Source organism: Echinops telfairi, unplaced genomic scaffold (genome assembly GCF_000313985.2).
Source record: "Echinops telfairi isolate 266 unplaced genomic scaffold, ASM31398v2 ScPeMD7_7425;HRSCAF=8463, whole genome shotgun sequence".
In the NCBI taxonomy this organism is placed as follows: domain Eukaryota; kingdom Metazoa; phylum Chordata; class Mammalia; order Afrosoricida; family Tenrecidae; genus Echinops; species Echinops telfairi.
This window is the reverse complement of record NW_022111325.1, coordinates 7,196,906-7,220,718: the sequence shown is the minus strand read 5'-3', so window position 1 is coordinate 7,220,718 and position 23,813 is coordinate 7,196,906. Positions and strand designations below refer to the sequence as shown.

General features: G+C 52.4%; 1 protein-coding gene across 2 annotated transcripts in view; it reads left to right on the top strand.

Annotated features, from left to right (window-relative positions):
* TAGLN2 (transgelin 2) overlaps window positions 1–7,374 on the top strand; it is a 7,878-nt gene extending 504 nt beyond the window's left edge. Inside the window, exons 1-5 of one of the 2 annotated variants that reach the window (XM_045298506.1) lie at window positions 2,447–2,635; window positions 5,100–5,306; window positions 5,782–5,956; window positions 6,223–6,325; window positions 6,607–7,374. In XM_045298506.1, coding sequence (XP_045154441.1) covers window positions 5,127–5,306; window positions 5,782–5,956; window positions 6,223–6,325; window positions 6,607–6,748 — 600 coding nt within the window. In that variant the 5' untranslated portion in view covers window positions 2,447–2,635; window positions 5,100–5,126 and the 3' untranslated portion in view covers window positions 6,749–7,374. Of the gene's footprint in view, window positions 1–2,446; window positions 2,636–5,099; window positions 5,307–5,781; window positions 5,957–6,222; window positions 6,326–6,606 lie in introns of those variants that run through there. The other variant, XM_045298505.1, reaches the window with a different exon arrangement.
* Window positions 7,375–23,813: the final 16,439 nt, after the last annotated feature.

Below are 23,813 nucleotides of genomic sequence, written 5' to 3'. Positions count from 1 at the left end.
CCCCCGCCTGCGCTCTTTGGTCCTCCCCGCTGCCAGCTCGCTTTTCCGGGGCCCCGGGAAGAGTCGCCGATTGGGGCGCCGGGGCGCCGCGCTCGGGTCCCACGGCGACCCAGCATTTCCCGTGCGCGCCGGGAGTGGAAGCTCGGCTCACCCACCCCGCGGAGAGCCCTCTGCCCCCAGACTCCGGAGGCCTGCAGCCCCGACTGTGCTCGGGATTGGCTGGTCCGAAAAGGGCGGCCGGCTGCCTAACAGCCCCCGTGCCCCTGCCCCGCTGGCCCCCGCGCCGTGCCCCCCGCTGCTGGGAAAGTCGGCGGTGGCCGCGGGCAGCGGGCGGGCTGCCCAGACCACTGCGTCACCCCAGCGTTAGGCGGGCGGTGGGTGACTCATCCCGCAGCAACGGTCTGGGCGTGGCGGTGGGGTCGGAGGCGGCGGTGGGGACCGACCCAGCCGGACCGGAAGAGAATGGCCGTGCCTTGTGGTGCAGGCCGCCTGAGCTGGTCGCAAGCAAGTTCTAGGGGCTGAAAGAAACCGACGGGATTGGGGAGGGGGTGGTGTGGAGACTCGGTGTAGGAGGAGACCTGCGACTTGGATGGGACTCCCCCGAGTTTCTCTTCCATTGACTCCTGAGCACCAGCGGGACAGCTCCCCATTTCCAGCTCACACCCTATTTCTCCTTCCTAATAACCCAACCCAACCCAAACCAAACCCATAGCCTGGGAGCCCAGAGGGCGGCCAAAAACTGCTGAGGAGGCCAAGATAGGGTGGAGTGCAGGCCCTAGCTACCATTCCGGAACCAATAGTCTTTGTGCAAGCTCCCTCCTTCCCTCACTCCACCTGGTAGTCTCTGCCCCTGCCTCCTGGGGATTGGCTTCTAATCCTTCCTTCATCCACCTCCATCCCTCCTCCCTCCAGAATTTTCCAGGCCAGGCACTCTCTAGCCCAGGACACACCTGAGGCTGTGAGGCCACTGCCTTTCCTGAATTACTTCCTTGAATCTGCTTCTGTGCCCCCAGACTTCCCATCGCCCCCAAATGTCTTCTGCAGCAGCTTCCTTGAGGCATCCTTTCCCCTTGATTATACCTGAGAACTGCTGGGGGTGGGAGGGGGGGGTGAGCGTTTCCTATTTCCAGGACCCCCCACCTCTGCCCCTATGCTCAGAGACTTCTAAACTTCTCAACCCCCCATCTATGTTAGTGGGTGTTTCTGCCTGCTGCCCCCACCCCTCCCCTGTTCCTGTGTTTGGTACACAGAAGCCATGGCAACAGCCCCTCCTTCTCCTTCTCCTCCCCCCCATCACCCCTCCCCAAACCTTGTGGTTTCCTGTTTGTGTAACTTCAGCTTTGTCTTCTGAGCATGTCTTTGAATGGTGAGGGGGGGCTTCCCTCAGGTGCCCTCAGAATCTTAGGTTTCTGATCGCCCTGCCATTACCTGACCCCTATAGCACTTCTCTTTGTGGGCAGGTGCCCTCAGCCTTTTCAGGGAAGTTCCAGCCCCAAACCTGAGTGGAGACCTTCCCTGGTCCTGTCCTCACAGCAAATGGATCAGCCCTTGGTCTGCCCCACCAGTGCAATAAGCACTGCGGCTGGGAACCTTTAAGTGCCTCCCCCAGCCCTTTGCTGCGGCCTTTCCTTGGGCAGAAAGGCATTGCGTTGGGTGGGGTGAGGGAAGCTTCCAGCCCAGGGTCTGGGTGGGGCTGACGGTTGGAAATGCCTTTTGTGGTCTCTGCCCCCTTTCTGGACCATTGTGATCCTGTGTGTGTTTGGGGGGCGGGGCGGAGGCGTTGAGCGTTTTCCCCACAGCTGGATCAGTTCTGAAGTATAGCTGCTCACTGCCAACCCGCCCCCCAAGTCGACCAGCTGTTGCCTTCCCTGGGATCCCCTGCTCCGGGCATCTCCCACGACGGCCTTCCAACTGGGCATCTTTCCTCTGCCCGCTTTGGTAGGCAGCATCCGTGTTCCCTTCCTTCAAGGGAGGGCAGGGTCTGGGCCCCCGGGGGTCTGTCCACAGGGTGGGCCTCTCTAGCTCCAGCAGCCGCAGCCCATCCGCTCCTGCCGGATTGTGGGGGTGGGGCAGGGAAACAGCTGCTGGCCAGGTTGCACCCAGCTGGGTCCACCCCTTTGCTGAGCTCTGCCCTGTGGCTCTGGCACTTTCAGACTCCAGGGCAGTGGCCCCAGAGTGGAGTGGAGACTGTGCAGCTGGTCCCCTCGGCCCTGCCAGCTGTGTCCAGGCCCCAGGATGGATGGGCCTCTCAGCAGCCATCCTGTCCCTCTGCTCAGGGCAGTCCACTCTCCCCCTGGGGACGATGGCAGGGTCTGGCTTCACTCTGCTCTCTGCCTGAAACCCTGGTGTCTGGGTTAATCATTCTCCTGCCCTTTCTTCCCCAGTGTCAGAGAGCCCTGGGCCGCAGGCCACTTAGGCCCCACAGGCACACACAGTCCCAAGGCCCAGAGGGCACAGTGAAACTGCTTCCAGAAACTTTGGCCGGAAGAGGGGGCTAACTGATGGCAGTGCCTCTAGCTACCCCACCCCCCACCTGATGTAAGGCTTCCAGCCACCCCCTTCTGCACCAGAAGTTCAGCTTCTTTAGACTGAATGGTGGCGGCACAGCGCTCAGCACTCGGCTGCTAACTGAAAGGTCAGCGGTCCGAACCCTTCTTCCCGCTATGGGGCACTTGTACTCTGCCCCACAGGGGCTCTCGAACTGACTGGACAGCAGTAGGTTTTGGTGGCCGAGGTGGGTGTGCACTGAGCGGCTGGCTGGGAAGCCTGTCTGTCTTGTCCTCAGGCCTCAGTCGTGTGTGTGTGTGTGTGTGTGTGTGTGTGTGTGTGTGTGTGTGTGTAGGTCACGGCCTAGACCTACATTCATCTGGGCCTGGCATTCAGCCTAAGGGAAGTGGGGGGAGTAGGGTGGGTTGCTCTTAATGAAGTTTAAAAATAACTGATTGATGGATGGCTCAGGGCCTGCGCAGCTCGATAAGAAGTAGGAAGGAGCGGCCACGGTGGGGCCTGGGGGAGGGGTGGGCCGGACAAGCACCAGCCCCCAGGCTTCCGGCAAGCCTGCCCTGGGCTCTGAGGGTGAGAGGTGTAAGAGTGGGTGTCAGGCAGCTGCAGTCCCTGTGGCAGGACTTCTTGTAATACCATGGAACCCTGAGAGCCGCTGTGGGGGTGGCCTGGCTTGTGGGACCTGGGTGTGTGGGAGGGAGGAGACCAGAGTGACTTCATCCCTTAAATCTAATCCACCTTGGCCTGGAGCAGAGGTGGGGAGAAAGGGCTGCTTCCTTGCTGGCAGGTGCCTGGCCTGGGGGACTTTTGTAGCCACTAGGGAGAGGAGAAAGAAGAGTCCAGCCTGGAGGGATGTGGGGGTAGCAGCTGGTGGGGAGGGGGCTGTCCCTTCTCTGGTTCTGGCTCTCCCAAGGCATCAGGAGCATTCTCAGGTCTTGCTCCCAGGTGCCCTGGACACATCTGGACCGAGGTGGAGAGGGGGGCCGGCTGCCCACAGAGAGGTGCTATTACCTCAGGAAACCACCTAATTTCATGCTAACCAAAGTCTTCAGATTCAGTTAAAGGAATGATCTGGCGTGCTTCCCCAGCCTTCCCTGGTCTCCCTAGAAATTCCGCCCTTGGTTTTGGTGCCGGTTCTTAGTGCTGGTGTAGCCGCAGTGCCTTAAAGCAACCCTCGTCTGTTTTCCTGCAGTTACAGGGGTCAGAGTCACGGGTGACCATCTAGGTGGCTTCCTTGGGCAGAATCTACTTCCTGGTCTTTCCCAGCCCTGCACCCCTCCACCCTCCACGTGTGTCACTGGGTCTCCCCCAGAGCCCGACTCTGAGTCTCCTTTTTCTCCCTCTGAAGGCCGTCTGATTCCATTGGCCCACAAGGTCATGGCCCCCATCTCGGGGGTCTGCCTTGGGTATCTCATGCAGCACACTGCGGCTCTCCTAGTAGGGAAAGCAGAATCTCTTCTTGGCGCCTGGTTCCTCAGGGGAAGTTCCTATTGTTTGATGGAATCCATTAAGGGCCCACACAGACAGACCTCTTCCAAGAGGCCCCCCAGACTGTGCTACCCAGACTCTTTTGTTTTTTTAATTAAAAGATCATGTATTGGGGGCTCTTATAGCTCTTATAACAATCCACACATCAATTGTGTTCAGCACATTTGTACATATGTTGCCATCTTTTTCTAGACAAATTACTTCCTGTGGAGCCCTTGGTATCAGCTCTTTTTCCCTCCCCCCCACCCTTGTGACCCTTTGATCAATTATAAGTTATTATTATTTTCCTATCTTACACTGACCGCTGTCTCCCTTCCCCCATGGTTTCTGTTGTCCGTTCCCCTGGAGGGCGCGCGCGCGCGTGTGTGTGTGTGTGTGTGTGTGTGTGTGTGTGTTTATGTGTTGACCATTCCCCTCCACTCCTCCCCCTCCCCCTACTACCTGTACTCCTCTCGGGATTCTTACAGCTCAGCTTGTGGTCTGTGAGACAGTTTTCACCGTTAGGCACTCGCCTTTCTCCCTAATGGTGCTCTGAACAACTGGACAAAGGGCTTCTAGCTCTTCCACAATCCCTAGCACGAACAGTGAGTGCTCTGTGCAGAACCAGAGGTTGATTGGGTGTTGACCTGTGGAGTCCTCCAGCTTCTGGCATCGGTTCCCCAAGCCTCTCTGTGTTCCTTCTCTGAGCCCTGAGCCCTGGCCTTTCTCGGGGCTGTCAAGCCAGGGCTGGGGTTGGAGAGACCAGTTTGTCTATGCTAACGCCCACCAGCTCAAATCAGGGGCTGACCCTCCAATCAGCGTCAGATGGACCCTGGTTCTCCTCCAGTGGGTTTTAGGCTTCATTCTAGTGGCAGAACCATTTGTTCAGGTGAAACATCCTTGGGAGTCCATAGATGGCCTATGTTCTGAGGATGCTATTCAAATCCTCATCAAGGAATCCAGAAGACATTTCTTCAGTATGGCAGCAGCTCTGGTCCTCACCCCTGGGGCCCACCGTGGGGGGATATGTCCTGCAGGGAGCCTCCCAGGTGTATATCCCTGCAGACGTACTCTCCTATCCCATTGGCAGCAGGGTGCTGACCTCAGGCCTCCGTGTGTTTTCCCTGCAGCTCCCCGCAGCCACCCCAGCTTCCAGAATGGCCAACCGGGGCCCTTCCTATGGCCTGAGCCGGGAGGTGCAGCAGAAGATTGAGAAACAGTACGACCCAGACCTGGAACACATCCTGATCCAGTGGATTACCACCCAGTGCCGCAAGGATGTGGGCCGGCCTCAGCCTGGCCGGGAGAACTTCCAGAACTGGCTCAAGGATGGCACGGTGAGAACTGGGACCACTTTGGGTTGGAGGCCCCAGAGAGCAGGGCCGGGCGTAGGGGCCTGGGGATTGTTCAGCTAATGTCACACCATCCCAACCTTGCCCTAAGGATGGACATCTTCCTGGTGCCCAGACCTGTGTCCCTTCCCGTCTTCAGAGGGAAGGGTCCTCCCTACAGCAGGAAGGGCCCCTGAAGGTCCCTAAGAATTTCTCTAAGGAAAGAACTGTAGGAGGGGCTGCTCTAGTCCGGGTTGAGATGGGGTGGGGGGTTATTGGAATACAAAGCCTTTTCATTCTGGGCTCAGAAGCAGGGGCGTGGGCAAGAAGGACCCCTTGGGCTCACTTCTGATGGGGGTCTGAGCGGGCTTCTCCTAGCAGAGCGACCTCTCTGGTCCACAGCTGCTGGTACTAAAGGCCATGTGTGTTGGCCCGAGGCACGCTTGTCTTCACCTCCTCTCTCCTGCTCTCCATCACCCAGGTGCTCTGTGAGCTCATTAATGCGCTGTACCCTGAGGGCCAGGGCCCGGTGAAGAAGATCCAGTCCTCCACCATGGCCTTCAAGCAGATGGAGCAGATCTCCCAATTCCTGCAAGCAGCCGAGCGCTATGGCATCAACACTACCGACATCTTTCAGACTGTGGACCTCTGGGAAGGTGGGACAGCGGCAGGGCTGGGGATGGTCCTGCAGGAGCCAAAGGTTGGGCTGAGCCATCTCGACTCGGGACAAAAAGAAATCTCTCTCTCTCTCTCTACCTAGCTATATCTATATGATGCCCATGTTAGGGGGTTGGGTGGAGAAGGGTACGTGGCAGAAGAATTATTGGGAGGCCAGGCTTGCTGACTGAGTGATGGAGGTGGAACCCTGGTATCCAGGCCCGCAGCCCTGCTGAGACCCACACATCCTCGTTCTCCTTCCCAGCAAAGAACATGGCCTGTGTACAACGGACGCTGATGAATCTGGGTGGCCTGGCAGTAGCCCGGGACGATGGGCTCTTTTCTGGAGACCCCAACTGGTTTCCTAAGTGAGTATTGCTGGGGCAGCTCTCAGAACAGGGCAGGCGTGGTGTCCTGGCCCGCTCCCATCCCTAGGGGACGACGGGCGTCGCCATAGCAGTGGCTCTTCAGAAAGCACGTTCACATTCCTCATCTCCTGCCATCCTCACGGCTTCCCGGGGTGGCCAATGATGGAGCCGGGGTGGGGGTGGGGGAGGTGGGCTTTAGAGAGCTGACTGGGCCCCCTGCAAAGCCTGAGCTCTGGGACAACCTGTGTGTGCCCCCTAACTAGCCCTCTGTTTACACCCAGGAAATCCAAGGAGAACCCACGGAACTTCTCGGACAACCAGCTGCAAGAGGGCAAAAACGTGATAGGGTTGCAGATGGGCACCAACCGCGGGGCATCTCAGGCAGGCATGACTGGCTACGGGATGCCACGCCAGATCCTCTGAGCCTGCCCCCACCCACCCCACCCCCGCCTGGCCCTCTGTGAATGGTTAATATATAGAAATATTTTGTGTTCAGCAGTGACAGCCCCTGAGGGCTCCCTGAGCCCTCTGCCAGGGTTGGGGACCAGCCTGGCCTGTCTCCTCTGGAGGTGCCCAGTGGTGGCCTCTCCCCATACTTACTAATACATTCCCACCCCTGCCCCAAACTGGACCAGCTGGCTTCTTCTTTTCTCCTGGGACCAAACTGTGGGGGGTGTCTCCACCCCCAGTTCCTTTTCTCTCTCCCACCGGGCTCTATGCCCTCACTGCATTCCTGGGCTGGGGGCCCAGGGGGTGCCTCCCGGCCTTCTGATGCTGCACTGGCCTGCCTTCCACCAGCTGTGGTTGCAGAGGCCTCGTTGAGAGGGAGGGGCCTGTGGCGGCTGCCACGCCAGCCACAGCTGGACCACGTTCACCGCGCCTCCGGGGCAGCCTTCCATAGCAGCGGGCCCCGAGACTTCTCATTTTCCATTCCCCTTGCTGTGGCTAAGGGGTGGCAGAGGAAGGAGGGCTGCCCACCGCGTGGTCTGGGCCTTGAGGAATGTGAGTTTGCTGATTTAAATAAAGAATCCCAGTCTTTTTTGGATGGACCCTGACTGTCTGCAACCATTATGCCCATGGTGGGGAAGGGAGGCATACTGGAAAAAGAGCATGGGCAAGGAAATGTTGCAATGTGAGCCCCTTTTTAATTTTCTCCCCATCTGTGAGGACAGGTGGGCCTTGAACAGAGGGAAGCCTGGAGACCATGTGCAGGGTAGATTAGCAGTGTCTCTGCGGAGGTGAGGGCTTCAGCTACCCAGTGGGCTTTGCGGGGAACAGCCCTGCCTGGAGCTTTTGGCTGGGCTCTTGGACAAGCTGGAGCAGTTTCTCTGCTACAGTGGAGGGGTGGGGGGTGGGGGGTGAAGCTGCCTGTTGGCACATTGGGGTCCTGGCAGGTACTGGCACCTTCAAGTGGAAGGCCCCTCAGGCAGGCCTGGGTCAAGGTGACCTCTGTTGGAGTTGGCCAGGCCAGCTTGGGGGCTAGGGTAAGATTGCAGCAGGGCCAGGAACTAGAAAGCCCCTGGGGGCCTGGAGTTGTGAACCAGAGTGGTCAGGGTGGCTAGTGGGAGGGAGGGAGGAAGCCATCGTAATTGGTTCCAAACAGCTGAGAGGCTGCCTGCTGGGGAGAGCCTAGCAGCTGAGCTTCCCTTCTACATGGGTGGCCTCCGAACCAGATCATTCATTTTGGGGTGACCATTTGTCCCTAGTCCTGGCCCAGGCAGAAATGTTCCGCTCATAGTTTCCAAGACCCACCCCAAACCAGCTGTCCACTTAAGAACTGCCCCTTAGGGTTTTCGGTGGCTGATATTTGGGGGGGAAATACCCAGAAGATCATTCTTCTGAGGTGCCCCTGGGTGGATTCGAGTAGCCAATCTCTGGCATTACTTGATACCCCAGCTTTCCCATCAGAGTCTGCCTTTCCAAGAACTTAGGGGACCCTGAGCAGGCCTCTTGCTACACCCATGGGACAGCCCCCGGGTCCTGGCCTCCATAGTCTCTCTCCCACTTTCTCCCTGAGCACATGCCTGTCTCCCTCCAACTCACTGCCATCCGGTCAACGCTGGTCAGTGGTTACACACTGGGCTGCAAGGTCCACAGTTTGAAATCACCGGCTGCTCTGAGGGAGAGAGATGGGGCTTTCTAGTCCCGAAAAGTCGCAGAGGCAGTGCTGCCCTGTCCTCTGCGGTCGCTGTGAGTCAGCCTGTCTCCTCAGGGGAGAAGAAAGCCACCCACAGGCTGCTACTGCTGGATTGTACAGTGATTGATAACCAGAATTTTCATTTTCCTGAAACCTGGCCCCTGTGTGCTACCCCTGCCCCTTGCACGATCCCTCCTCTGCCAAGAAGCACCTACTGCGTGTTGAGCCCATGCCGTGTTTTACGTGTAGCATCAGCTGAGTGGCACCTCTGCCTTGCCCACCCACTGCTTTCAAGATAATTCCCACTTGCAGGGCCCTCTGGAGCAGAGGGTCTCCACCTTCCTCATGTGACCCTTTCATGCAGTTCCTCATAGGGTGGTGACTCCTAACCATCACAGATATGTGTTTTCCCATGGTCTGAGGCGACCCCTGTGAAAGGGTTGTTCGACCCCAAAGGGGTCGGGACCCACAGGTTGAGAACCACTGCTCTAGAGGGTTTCTGAGGCTTTGTAAGTCTTTTCTCTCTCCCGAGGAGCAGCTGGTGGCTTGGACCCAGTGGTCTTTAGTTAGCCTTCTCAAGGTCATTCATCACAGGGGCTCCTTCACCAACACTGCAGGTGATCTTTGCCTTCTGGCTGCACTCCCCTGGCTGTGGTACAGGCAAGACAGGCTGCAGTCTATGTGCAAAGCCCCATAAGATTTCCTATCCCGGTCCCTGCGTCACCCAGACATGTGGCTCTTGTGGCATGCAGGCAAGTGGCAAGGACTTCATTGCAGAGAAAACCAGGGAATGTGTGGATCAACCCAAAACCAAACTCCTGCTATTGAGTCAATGCTGACTCCTGAGACTTTAACTCTTTATGGGGGTAGACAGCCCAGTCCTTCTCCCTAGCAGCTGCTGGTGGTTTTAAACTGCTGACCATGTGGATCTCGATCCAATGCATAACCACTCCATGACCAGGACTCCTTAACTATTAATAGCTGTAAATTATGGGCCACACACCTCACAACTTTCTGACACAAGTATATATGCCAAGGCACCAAGACAGAGCCATGGCGTTCAGCTGTTAGATCCCCACGGTCACCCCAGAGGTGGCTGTGAGGCCTTCACCTCCCGTTTTGTCTCCTGATGAAGACCCTGGGTCCCAGAAAGGGAAGATAACTTACCTAGGGCCACACAGCCTGTGGGCAGGGGCCTGAGCCCAGGCCTACCATGCGGTGAACCTGGCTGAGTCTGTGCTGTGCTCGGTTCAGCAAGTAGACCCATCGAAGAGCTGGGAAGCCCAAAGAGGGGCAGTCCATCACCTGTAAACAAGAGAGAACTCCTCCTGGGGTTGCTGTGAGAATTACCTGAGCCCCTACCTGAGCTGCAAGTTGCATAGTGCCTCAAACATAAATGAAACAGCAGCAGATAATGGGCGTGGAAGGACCTGTGCTGGGAGAGAAGAGACAGATGATGGCCAGCCTTTTGCCAGTGCCCAAGGAGGACAGGGGCAGCCCCGACACGTGATTCTTCAAAGCCAAAGACCTAGTGGATTTGAGAGGGGCCTCGGCTGTAGACCTGGCCTCTTGTCTGTGACCAGCCATTGCCTGTAAGCTCTGTTAACCAAAAATCAAATCGAAGTCCAACCTACTGCTAACGAATTGATTCCCACTCATAGCGACCCTTTCCCGAGACTAAATCTTTAATGGGACCAAACAGCCCCAGAGCACCTTGGTGGGTTTGAACCGGTGACCTTTCTGTTAGGAGCCCAATGCCTAACCTACCAAGGCTCCATGCCCCACTGCTGTCAAGTCAATTCTCACCCACAGCTGCCTTCTGGGACAGTAGAACCCACCCAGTGGGTTTAGAGACTGAAAACCTGCGTGAGAAGAAAGCCTCATCTTTCTCCCGAGAAGCAGTTGGCGGTTAGGTCAGCAGCCAATCAGTGTGTAAAAGCCACTACGCCACCAGGGCTCTGAGGACCCTTACTATCTCCCCTTAAACTCCCCACTCACTCTGTGCCCAGCTGCTTTCCTTTGGGACTGGCTTCCGTTGGCACATCAACATTTCTTTTCACTGTGTCATTTTGTCCCCTCTGAAGTCACCGTTTCATCCCTAGTGTGGCCTCCTTCCTCGTCCAGGTAGGTACTTCTCAGGCCCTGGGCCAAGAGGCATGGCCCTCTCGATGGCTCCGCCTTCCTGAGCCCGTTCCTAACAAACACCCTGTGGCTCTCCGCCCGGCCGCTTCCTAACCGTCTCCACTTGCAGGCCTGGTGCTTCCTGATCACTTTCCTCCCAGAGTGCCACGCGGCTGGCTCACGCCTCGATCTCCTTCAAGTCTGTGTTCCAACATCTTCTGAGGCAGGCCTGCCCTGCCCATTCGATCTCAATGGCCCTCCCCACCCCTGTGCTCCTTCTCTGCTTTGTTTGATCACCGCCAATAGATCGTGTAGATTTGCTTAGTTTCTGTCTCCACCCAGAGAAGGTACACTGGATAAGGGCAAGGTTTTTGTTGGTTTTGTTAGTGTACGAGAAAGTGCCTGACGTTGTGGTAGGTGCTACTGTTGAATGAGTGAAGGAATGATTGCTTACGATGCCATCCTCAGCCTCTCAAGCTTTGGCGACATGCTGCCCAGGCAGCCGAGGGCCTTGGACCCCAACCTCTCACTGGACCTGAGATGGAACCCAGCTACTAAGTCCATGTCCAGTGCTTTCCTATAGTTCACGGACAAAAGGCAAAAAGACTAAGGAGCTGTGTGCTCCCAGCAGCCAGAGAGGTGGTGGCTGGGGAGGGGCTGGAGAGTGGCGGGTGTGCTCAGGGCAAAGGGAAGGCGCAGTGAGGATTTGGGAAGAAGGAATGGGAGGTGGGTGGGGAAAGAGGCAGGAGGCAGCTTCCCTTCATTTACTCACTGCCTTCCACTGTGGAGTGGAAAATCACCGTGGAGGTGTGGAGAAATTAGTAGGCTTGGCCTTTGGTAACCAATGAAAAGGAGAGCCAGAGGAAAAAGAGAGAGAAAGAGGGAAAGAGGGGTGGGGGGAGGAGGAAAAAGGTTCAGAAGTGCTACCCAGTTTGGCTCACCTTCAGGTAAAAAGCATAGATGTGTGTAGTGTCAGTGTGTGTGTGCAGGGATAAGAGACCTGCCATTACCAGGGCTCTGGAAGGTGAAGGGTGGGAGGAGATGCATAGGTCTGAGATCCGGTGGTGGCCCATGAGCGCGTGTTTACCAAGGTTTGGGATTTATAGGTGTGGGGAGGGTGGGGGAGGGGTGTCCTGTGCGCGTCGGCTGGAGTAATCATCTGTGTGTTTGTACATGGCTCTATGGAGAATAACATGTCCCATTCCTGCCTCTTCAGGGGAGGTAGACCTTTAAGAGTTTGGCAATAGGCCCAAGGAGCAGTCGAACAAGGAAAGGCTGAACTATAAGGCCCCAGAGAGGGAGCCATAAAGGATCTGGATTAAATTAGTTCAAGAGAAGGCTAAAAGGGTAAATTAGTAACTGTCTCTTTGAAAGAAGCGGCTTTTGTCCCAGTGGCCAGGGAGGTAGCTTAGAAGGCAATGCGCTGAAGTCGCAGAGAAATTTTGGTTAGACAAGGATAAACAATCCTCTTGAGCAGAAAGGTTATTAGCCTATGGATCTCTGAAGGGTCCGGAAGAAAGAGCATCGTTAATGGAACACGTCTCATCTTCTTAAGGTGGAACATGGGAAGTTCTGCCTGGGCATGCACATGCGCAACTCGTCTTCCTTCAAGCGTTCACTCATTCAATAGCGAGTAAGACTTCTCTCCACGTCAGGCCTGGGGAGGCACACAAAGACTGTTAAGCTTCTGTGTTAGTCTGTGTACTTTAGAGAAACAAATCCACAGAAACGCATGTTTAAGAGAGAGTTTTATATAAAGGGTAAGTGCCCATCAAGAAAACATTTCAACCCTGTGCTGCCCAAGCCCACAAGTCCAACATTAGCCTAGATGTCCAACACCAATCCACAAAGTCCTCCTCCATCTCACAAAACACACACAATGATGCCAACTGCAGGAGGAAAGCCGAATCAGTGAATATGTAAGCATCTCAGCGCTGGCAGGGGTCTCCACACAGCTGCTTCAGCACCCAGGGCTGCATCGGGGTAGGTCCATGCTGCTTCTCCTCAGGGATGTCTTGCAGGAAGTGAGCCTTGCAAGCTGAAGTAGGGAACTGGCTAAGGCAGCTGCACCCTGGTCCAACCATCACAAAGCAAGAGACCCAAGAACTCGAAAGGCGAGGTTCACTGAGCCATTTATCTCTCCACCCTTCTGTTTATCAGCCAGGTTGGCACAATACACTTTAACTATCTCAGCTTCGATTCCTTTGTTGGAAGCACGCATACTGCTGTGGACCAAAAATCTGCTGTGGACCAAAAATCAGTGAAATCCACCCCCAAGTCAATTCCAACCCATAGTCATCCTATAAGATAGACTAGAACGGACACTTAGGGTTTCCGAAGCTGCAAATCTTTACGGGAGCTGAAAGCCTCATCCCTCCCCTGCAGAGCGGCTGGTGGTTTTGAACTGCTCTCTCCGCCACTAGGGCTCCTTGTCAATTTCCTGCTGGAGTTGCTTCTGACTCATCACGACCCCTGCAGGACAGAGCAGAACTGCCCTTTCAAGTTTCTGAGGAAAGTCTCATCTTTCTTCCATGGAGCAGCTGGTGGCTTTGAACTGTTGACTCTGCAGTTAACAACCCAGTGGATAACCCACTATACCTCCTGGGCTTCTTCTCACTGCCCTGTAGATTCAGGGCTCCTGAGGGGAGATAACTGGGGAGAAAGAGAAGGGTTTCGAGTCCTGTAAAGATTTATAGTCTTGGGAGCTCACGGGGGCCACTGCTACTCTGTAGGGGTGCTAGCAGTCGATCAACGTGATGGCAGCGAGTAGGGGAGATGAAATGTGGATAAAAGGCGTGGTAATTCAGGAAGCCAGTAGGACATGCTTTTGGAGAAACTCACAGAGGGCTTTGTGCTGCCCTGGGCACTTCCCCACTGAGACTGGTGGTGAATCAGGGGGAGATCTTCTCCTGCCCAGCCCCAGGCGAGGGCAGCTCCTCCAGCAGCAGAACCAGGCACGGACTTTTTGGTCAGAGGTCAGGTTTCCGTAGCGTTCCTGGTGAGAGGTTATATTCCTTTTCTGCTGAGGCAAGCAAGTGTGGGCAAAGAGAAGCCAGGACTGGGTGGGAGGGGAATCCTGTAAACCAACAGCTCGTCAGAGACTGGGGGTACTCCTCACACTCCGACGCACACCATTCCCCATGACTCTTGGCAGGACTCAACGTTTGAATTGCTTTCCCATGAGGGAAGCAGGATTCAGCGCAGGGCTAAAACATAATGACGGCAATGATGATCATTTCCACGACTATTGTTTCTGTTAGGCTCTGAGCTTGGAGCCTTACTTAGATTTTGCATTTGTTCTTTTCTTATTTCAAACACCAAAGGATTCAAGATGAGGCTTTGGTTTGGAGCTGGGAGAGCTAGCAGCTAATAGGACACATGTGGTTTCTACCCTCCTTTAAGGAGCTAGACAGTTGTAATATCCCGTGGCCTATGTGGCAACGGCCAGTACAACCAGTTGCCGCCCAGAGGAGTCTTACCCATGGCGACCCACGTGTGTCAGAGTAAAGCTGTGTTCCATAGGAGTCTCTTTGATTATGCACATACACACATCTAAGTGTGTATATATACTGTGTATGTACACACTGTGTATATGCACACACACGCACACTCACAATGGGGCTTCAAAATGTTCATGGAAAGGCGCCGTGTTCCCACAAACTTTTCAAGTCCCCTGTGGTTGTTACATGATCTGGTGTCAACTTGTTACATAGGTTATGGGGTGGAGTCTAGCCTGCCAATCAGGTCGTAGCTTAGTGACCTCATTTGGTTGGAGGCCCGACAGAGAAAAATAGCTCCCTGGAGGCCAGACGCAGACTGTCAGCTTGACATTCCTATTGACAAGCCGCATGGAGCTACGCTGACAGAGCCAGAGCTCTGGAGCTGGAGGACCCACAGAAACCCCTGCCAGCACCGAGATGCTTCCACCACCACCGGATCCACAAGACTGGTCTGTGATCTTCCTGCATTCGGTCTCATTGCATGTGGTTCTATGAGTCTGAAGAGGAATTTATAGACTGCTATGGACTATGGACTAATATCGGACTTATGTACTTGATCTGGACTGGGCTGGGATGTTTTCTTAATATACAATTAATTACTCTTGATAAAAAGCTCTTTCTTATACACATATAATCTCCTGGATTTGTTTCTTTAGTCTACCTGGACTAACACATCCCCTGTACATAACTATAATTTATTTATTCCTTGTTGTCATTGTGAGAACTTATTACAGCCTATAGAACATATACAAATTCAACTATTTTTTTATGTTCAGTTCAGTGACACTAATGCTATTCTTGAAGTTGTACAAACATTCTCCCCTTCCTTTGCTAAATTGTTCCTGCCCTGTTAACATCAACTCACTGCCCTCCAAACTTCCTATTTAATCTTCTGGGTTGTCAGTTTGGTTCCCTATAGATCACACTCTTTAAAAGTACAGTATTCGAGACAGACATTCTGTGCGAGCCAAGCTAAACTGTGGTTTGGCTTTAAGGAGGTTTTAAGATATATTTTTGGTTTAAGGTTAAAGATCATCTCAGGACCAAAGTTCCAGAGTCCACAGGATTTTCAATGGCCAGTTTTGGGGAAATAGAATGTCAAGCCTTTCTTCTTAGTTGCTTTTAGGAGGACTTGAACCTCCAACCTTTCAGTTAGCAGCCTAGTGCATTAACCTTGGGCACCACTCAGGAACTCTTATGATATGTGTTAGAACAGGGGAAGCCTAGGTGTCCAGAGAGCCAGCAGGAGGGCCCTTGTGTTAGTCCAGGTTGACTAGAGAAACAAGCCTAGAGACACTCATATATGTGTAAAATAGAGTTTTATATCAAGAAGTAATTATATATCAAGCAAATATCCCAGCCCAGTCCAAATCAAGCCCATAAATCCGATACTACTCTGTAAGTCCAATACTACTCCAGAAGTCCCTCTTCAGATACATGCAGCCACACACATGATGCAGAATGCAGGGAGGTCACAGGCCAGTGGGTGCAAAGTGTTGTAGACCCAATATCTGTGAACATGTCTCTGGGGCTCTGGTCGCCATCAGTGTGGCTCAAAGTGGCTCTTAAATAGGAAAGTGAAGCAGAGAGAGGGGGCAAGGGGAGGTCCAGGACCCTCCTTAAGAGAAGGCCACACCCACAAGGCAGCATACCATCAGGCTGTGACCCTGAATGACAGGTTAGACTCCACCCCTTCATTCTATTTATCAAGTTGACACGAGAGTATAGAACTATCACAGGCACCTACTTGTGTAGAAAGCCATCAGTGAGGACACCTGGAGGATGGTCATGTCTGGGTGGAGGACAAAGCATGGGGAGGGCAGTGGGGGTGAGCAGAAGGTCCGTGGCAAGGGGAGCATGCCCATGGGCTGGAGGAGAGAGTGTGTGGGGTGACGGGGCTGTAGAATTGAGAGGACTGAGAAACACACATGAAAAGGGAAGCCAGGGCCAGGTCTCTCCAAAGAACTACAAGCTCCAACAACCGTGTGGTAGTGTCTGCCACTGAGGTCGGGCGCCAAGAGGAGCTTGAAACCATCATCACACAGTGTCCATGCCCCTTTGGAAGATGGGAAAACTGAGGCGAATCGAGTTACAAAGCACAGCAAAAGCAGCTTTGCTGAACCTTTCAGCTGGAGACAGAACCGGGATTGGAATGCGTGACAACAAAGCCCAAAATCAAATCAAACCGGTTGCCTTCCAGGTGACCCCAACTCTTGGCAACCGCGCGTGTGTCCGCACAGAACAGGGCTGCAGAGGGTGTTCAAAAGCCGAGTGTTCGCAAGTTATCACCAGGGCTCTCTCCCTAACAGAAATGCAAGCGAACTGCTTAGCCAGTCCTGCAGCTCCTTTGTGAGGGTCGTCTGCGGGCAGTGTGAGCGAGGCCAGGATGGTAGGGGAGGAAGGCAGAGGGCAGGCCAGGGGCAGCGGGGCAGGAAACGCAGCTGGAAGCCACCAGTCCAGAGCCAAGGGAGCTCTAGCTGCTGCGAAAGAGCATCGGCAGACTTTCTGAGGCGTTGGCGGCCCTTGGGCCCCGGCTTCATGGGGTTTCTGTCTTCAACCTTCCTTAACCTGTTGGAAGGCCCTCAGGCAGCCCCACTTCCAGCTCACACAATGCCAACTGCCACAAAGGACCACAAGGACAAGCCCTGAGAGTTGCACTTAAAAGACACTTGCGTGAGTATGAATTCCGGGGAGACTCATCATCCCTTGGTAAAGCTTTAGCGTTACTGCGCCCCTTGGAGAGAAGAAAGAACTGAGGCTTGGAGACGGTAGACAATTTATCTGAGATCCCAGGGTTCTTGAGCGTAGAAAGCACCTTGTTTATTTTCGTGTGGCCTCTGGGTCTCAGAGCAGACATGCCCTGGCACAAGAACACAGCAAGGACTTATCAGTTCTGCAGGCACCAGAATCCACGCTTGGTGACCCCTGATCCCTCACTCCAGGCCCACTGGAGATGGGATTGGCTGTAGTAAATAGGATAATCGTGCGGGATGCCCCGGCCTCATCTTGTATCTTCCTTCAACTCTGCCATAAAGAGTCTCAAGTAGTTCGTGGAATGGAATCTCTTCTTTAAGTGGAGTGCTCAGCCAGCCAGCATTGGGATCCCCTCGGTGCTTGTTAGAAAGGTCGATTCCTGTTATATCTATTAGACCTACAAGGCCATTGTAAGGTAGTGGTGTAGGGGTGGGGCTTCATATTTGCATTTTCAACAGGCTGGCCCCATATTTCTTTTTTCTTTTCTTTTTAAAAAATCATTTTATTAGGGCTTATACAACTCTTCTCACAATCCATACATACATTGGCCCCGTATTTCTTCCTCAGCACTGCCCTAGGTTCATGCAGAGAAGTTTCTCCAACTGGAAAATTGTGGTCTGGGAGGCCTTCTCTGGCGCAGCCAGAGCCTGTGGAGGAACAGGAGCTGTCCCTGCCCCCCAGCCCTGCACTGTTTGGGGACTGTGGCCGAGTTGCCAGGGGAACCAAGCTGTGTAACTTCCTGACTTTGGAGGTGGTTTTCCCCTCCTTGGCCTTATCTCAGCATCCGCCACCCAGTCCTGGCCGTGCTGGTCACGTAGGAGGGGTAAGAGAGGCAATTGGTGCCAGGCGTGTGGAGGCGAGTCCAGGCAACTGCTGGCCAGGAGTCCTGGGGCAGAAGGTGGAGAGGAGGCTTTGAAGAGGCTGAGAGACTGCAGCTCCCTTAAAATCTTTCTCTGATGCCTGAGGGATGTGTGCCCATTGGGAGCTTGAGGGACAGGAGGTGGGGTCATTGGAAGCTCCGAAATCCTTCCCGAACTCCCCTGGGAATTGGGGTGAGGTCACCAATATCACCGAGTCCTTGTGCCCTTCCTTCGTCATCTGCTTTGTCCCCTCCTCTTCTACGCTCCCTACTCTCTCTGGACCCAGGGCCCCGGGCACAGTCACACTTCCCAGTGGCCCCCCTGTCCTTTTTCATTTTCTTCTCTTACTACCCTTCCCCTCGGAGCCCCACTCTGTCTCTACTCTTTCCCAGGGCTTCTCATCTGTCTCTGTCCCACCCCATGCCCTCTGCCCCCTGCAGGGTCGGTTTCTAGTTCTCCCTCAGGCTTAGCGGGAAGGCCTGCTAACCCTCCTGAATGGGGCCTGGGAAAACCAGTGTTTCAGAAAGAGGGGAAGCGTGAGGCAAAGTTTGAGTCAGAGCATTCGTGCGCCGAAGTATTTATTTATGTTTTAAGCTCCACTTTGCCTCAGCAAGAATTTAAGGCAGCTTTGAGAGTTCAAGTATTCCAGGAAGCGGGAGATGGATAGTGAGATAGTCTCTCAGGTTTATGAACAGGAGAATGGATTTATGATCTGGTTCTTGAACGAGTGACTACTACACAGTGGACAAAGACCCAGCCCCATAGCCTTCTCTCTGTGAGGGAAGTAGAAGGGGGACAAGAAATCCAGACAAGAATGACGCAAGCTGACTTTTGAGAGACTGGTCTTATCTTTACAACACCGCTCTGCAGGGCTTCCTCAAAGACGAAGAAAGGAGGCTGGTTAAGCAACTTGCCCCAAATCTTTGAAGCAGAGTAGCCCAGTCCCGGGTCAAACCCTGCTAGCCTGGCTCCAAACCCAGCTACTACTTTCCTTCTTCGCCGTACCACCTCAGGACACTTGGGTCATGGGAGAGCTCTTGTCTGGCTGTACAAGATGAAAGCAGGAGGGGGCTTCAAAACGTTTGTGGAAGAATTCCACTGTCTTTTCATTCCATTTCCCCAGGAACTGTTGGAAACTCCTCTGTGTAGGTGATGAATTCAGCCTGGGTGCCTTAGTGAGATGCAAATAGTCCAGAATTCCTTCCAGGAGCCAGGCCCTGTAAGACAATGAGGACCAGACCAGAAGCGGGGCCCTTCCCGGAGAACTCCCAGGATGCACGTGGAAAGGTGGAAAAGGAGCTGGAGCAGGCAGGGAAGCAGTAGACCATCACGAGGAAGAGCTACAAGGACTCACACAAACTCGCCAACAGGACCCTGGAGGCTCCATTGAAGCCAAACTGGGCCCTCAAGTCCCTCCCCTTCCCCCTGTGGTCATTCCCCGCAGCACGGATCCCAGGCTGGGAAGTGCAGATTCCTGAGTGCACTGGGGGGAGAGATTGCATACCAGAAGTTTCCTTCCATTGTGCTTGAGACTGGAGACCAGCTCAAGAGAGAGGCCAGACTTTTAATTTTAACCAAAAACTCCTCTGGACCTTGTCTCCCAAGCTCCTCCCACTTAAATGTGCTTATTCATCAGCGTGAAAATTCCTATCTCTTGAGCCCTGGCCTTTGTGGGGAACACCGCAGGGGTCTCTAGGGGGTGAGGGTTGGCACCTGACTAACTGACCAGGCACCCAGGAAGGCTCAACGGCTCCGTGTGGGGTAGGGGTGGGGAGGGCGGAAGTGCGGGGACTGAGTCCTGCCCACGACTGCTGGGCTCCACTCCCAATTGATTTCTTGGCTCCCAGCACCTCTCCTGGCTCCAGCCTTCTGGGACTTAGCCAGCAATCAGGTTTCTTCTGAGACTGGTCCAAAGCCACGACTGGATAGGAAGGGTCAGGCAGCTGGAGGTGGGGCTAGGGGTTGGACCTCCGTCCAGGACCTGCCCTCCCTCTCAGAAGAGTGGCCTCTCAGCTATTGTTCTCACCCCTTGGCTTGCTGAGACGTGAGAACCGGTTGTAAATGGGGCAGAACAAATGAGAGTGAAATGAGATTTGAGGAGGACTCACAGCAAGTGGAAGGCAGAGGAAGGAAAAAGAAGGGCACCAGGGAAAAGGTGGAGGGGAACAGGAAGAAGCGGGGTGGGCAGGGTTTGGGTGAGCCTGGGAAATGAGCATAAGAGTAGTGACCCACCCCCAACTCCCACACGCTTAGACATGGCTGTGATTCCAGCCAAGTTTTGCCTGGAAAGGAAAGGTCACCGCCCGTCTTATCAAGGGTGAAAACAGGTTTGTGAGGCCCGACCAAAGCTTACACAATTTTGGAGGCTGCATTTAAGAAAAACAATTTTTAAAATTGTTAATACAAAATTCGTTACAAAAGCAAAGCTTTATCTAGAAGGATATAAATCACAGCAAATTAGAAAATATATTAAGAAACCTTGGCAAACACCATAGACATAATAATATCTAGAAAAACAACCTAATGTTTATATGAATTAACTGCCTGAAACAACTCTAAAATATACTTTTTTGTCTTCCTAAACTGCTTTATTAGAACATAATACGGTTCAACAGTTCAGTCATATCAAGAAGTATTGTACAATCACTACCGCAATCAGTTTGAAAATATTTTCTTCCTTCTTATCCCTAGCTTTTTTAGCTGAATATTCTTAGATGGACTTTTCAAAAGACAATGATTGTGTGATATTATTTTCTTTTTTTTTTTTTTAACATTTTATTAGGGGCTCATACAACTGTTATCCCAATCCATACACACATCAATTGTGTAAAGCGCATTTGTACATCGTTTCTCAAAACATTTTCTCTCCATTTAAACCCCCGACATTAGGTCCTCATTTTTCCCCTCCCTTCCCGCTCCCCCCTCCCGCATGAGCCCTTGGTAGTTTACAAATGGGTATTTTGTCATATCTTGCCCTGTCCGACTTCTCCCTTCATCCACTTTTCGGTTGTCCGTCCCCCAGGGAGGAGGCCACACACAGTTCCATGCAATTGGTTCCCTCTTTCCTACCCACTCTCCCTCCACCCTCCCTGTTTTGCCACTCACACCACTGGTCCTATAGGGCTCATCCATCCTGGATTCCCTGTATTTTCAGTTCCTATCTGTACCAGTGTACCTCCTCTGGTCTAGCCAGTCTTGCAAGATAGAATTCGAGTCATGGTAGTGGGAGCGGGGAGGAAACCTTTAGGAACTAGAGGAAGGTTGTATTTCTCATCATTGTTACATCGCACCCTGACTGGCTCATCTCCTCCCCGAGACCCCTCTGCAAGGGGATCTCCAGTGGCCTACTAATGGGCTTTGGATCTCCACTCCACACTCCCCCCATCATTCACTATGGTAAGATTTTTTGTTCTGATGATGCCTTAGATATTATTTTCTATAAAGAGAATAGAAAGATAATTCTGATTTTAAAAAAATTAAAGATAATTCAAACTTTTCTCTGGCATGAATTGATTCATGCTTTTATTATTATTATGATTGATAGATTAGAAAATTTCCTTCATCTGACAACTTGCTCTTGGTAAAATTGTGTCAATTTTTATGATTGTTATCAAGATAGGGAATATCTATATTAAATGTCTTCCATTAAATGACATTGTTCAGTAACTAATTTTAAATGTTTTTTGACACTCATTAACCAGTTTGTCATAGGCTGCAGAGTGATGGGTCACTTTAAAAAATCATTTTAATAGGAGCTCTTACAGATATTGTAATAATTCGTAATTCAATTAGATCAAGCATAATTGTACAATTGCTGCCACCATCAGTTTCAAGACTTTTCCTTTCTTCTTGAACCCCTTGATCTCAGCCCTCCTTTATGCCCCCACCCTACCCCACAGAAACCCTTATTATTGTATTATATATATTTAATTATTATTATTTTGCCATATCTTACATCATCCAATGTATCTGTTCACCTGCAATTCTGTTGTTTATTCCCCTTGAGTGGGGTTATACAGTCATCATTACTATCAGTCCCCCTTTCCCACTCCTCACCCTTCCCATACTCTAAAGGAATCTTACTCCCTTTGCTGTTTCTGAAGGGTTATCTATCTTGGTTTTCATGCATCAAATACTCTTAATTATACAAATGGACCTACGAAGGTCTAAGATTAATTAGGTAAAACAAAGATCATAATGGTAGGGGGAGGAAGTATGAAAGAACTAGAGGATAGTTATGTCTTTCATCAATGCTATACCGCACCCTAGATATATCATTCCTACCGTGTTGCCCTTCGATGACAGGTGGGTTTTGCATCTCTATTACATCCAGGCCCCTTCACATAGATTTGGTTGCTTGTTTTGGAACTTTTGTTACCTCTTCCCGTTGACACCTCATCATCACACAGGTTGGTGTGCCTCTTCCATGTGGGCTTTATTGCTTCCCTGCTAGATGACCGCTTGTTTAATTTCAAGCCTTTAAGAACCCAGACACTATGTCTTTGGTAGCTGGGCACCCTCAGCTTTCTTCACCACATTTGCTTATGCACCCATTTGTCTTCAGCAATTATGTTGGGAAGGTGAGCATCATACAGTGCCACATTATTAGAACAAACCGTGCTCGTACTGAGGGAAAATTTGAGTAGAGGCCCAAAGTCCACTGCTTCCTTGTTGTGTGTGTGTGTGTGTATAAATATACATACACATATATATGGACAAATGCACCTATATTTACATATGTACATATCGATATGCCTATATATATTTTTAAACTTTTTTTTTCTTCTTTCTCTCCTCCCACTCCATGTTTACCCACCATTCACTTCTCAGTAATTCCTCTCAAGATACGTTTTCAATTGATCAAACGTGACCAGGAACGCTACACCCTCTTCACCATCAATTTTAGATCCCCTGCTATTCCCCTGTCTCTGTCATTATTGGATCCCACTCCCTCCCTCTGCCTCCCCTCCCCCACCCCATGCATTGGTCCCACCACTGTCTCCGTGGGCTTGCTTACCCTGCCTCTCTTCAATAGATAGACACCCAAAGAAAGAAAAAAAGATAGACCATGCAAGTAGTTCCAGATCTAACTAGTATCCTGACCCAGAGGAGATGATAGAGAAGGAAATAGTATCAACTGTCAGTCTGGTCCTCATTTCTCTCAAAGTTCCATATCTGGGACCTGCTTACGCAGCAGCTCTGATACCCCTGTAGTCTGCAGCCTTTGTGACCAAAAGGTGTGCCTCCTGCACGTCCCCTTTGCTCTTTCTGCAGCCATGGGTGGAGCGGTCTAGTGCTCACTGCCCTACCCTGTTGTACCTTTAGACTTTCAGTTCACATGAGTTGGCAAGCGCTGCCCTCCCAGTCAGATGCCTACAATCAGGATTCCTCAGGGACTTCTTGGCTTTGCTCCCATTGCTGGTCTGTTGAACTCCCCTCTTGGTTTGCCCCCTTGTGGGTGGGTTAGACCAGCTGCTCTCCTCAAACTGTATCTTCAGTGCTGTCCTCTGTAGCACTGTCATGAGGGAGGGGATGTTATGTCTTGAGCAGAGGCCAGCCCTCAGTCCTCTCTGGGAATGAGTTGATCCAAGCAGGAACATATCCTTAAGGATTGGGACACTAAAATGAGGTCAACTCTATCTCTCCCTTTCCTGTGGAGACATAAACAATGCCCTCCCCTTGGGTGGGTTAGTGCCCCTGTCCCCCATTGCCATCTTTTTCCTTCCCCCCAACCCTCTGTGGGCCTTGAAGGCATGGGGAGAGGGGTGGGGAGAAATGTCTTTCAGCGCAGGTACTATCAGCATCTTTTTTTTTAGTGATTTATTCATCATTGGGTTTGGTCTGGCTTATGGCAGAGTGGTCCTCAGCCTGTGCATTTTCCCCTCTGCCCATTCTGCTGTTGGACCCTACCACAGTGGACTCGTGTTGTCCTTGTCCTTTGTGCTTGACGAACTTCACTCAGAATGATATCCTCCAACTCTTTCACAAGAAGTTTCATCTTTTCATCGTTTAAAAAATTTTTTATTAAATCATTTTATTAGGGGCTCATACAACTCTAATCACAATCCATACATCAATTGTGTAAAGCACATTTGTACATTCATTGCCCTCATCAT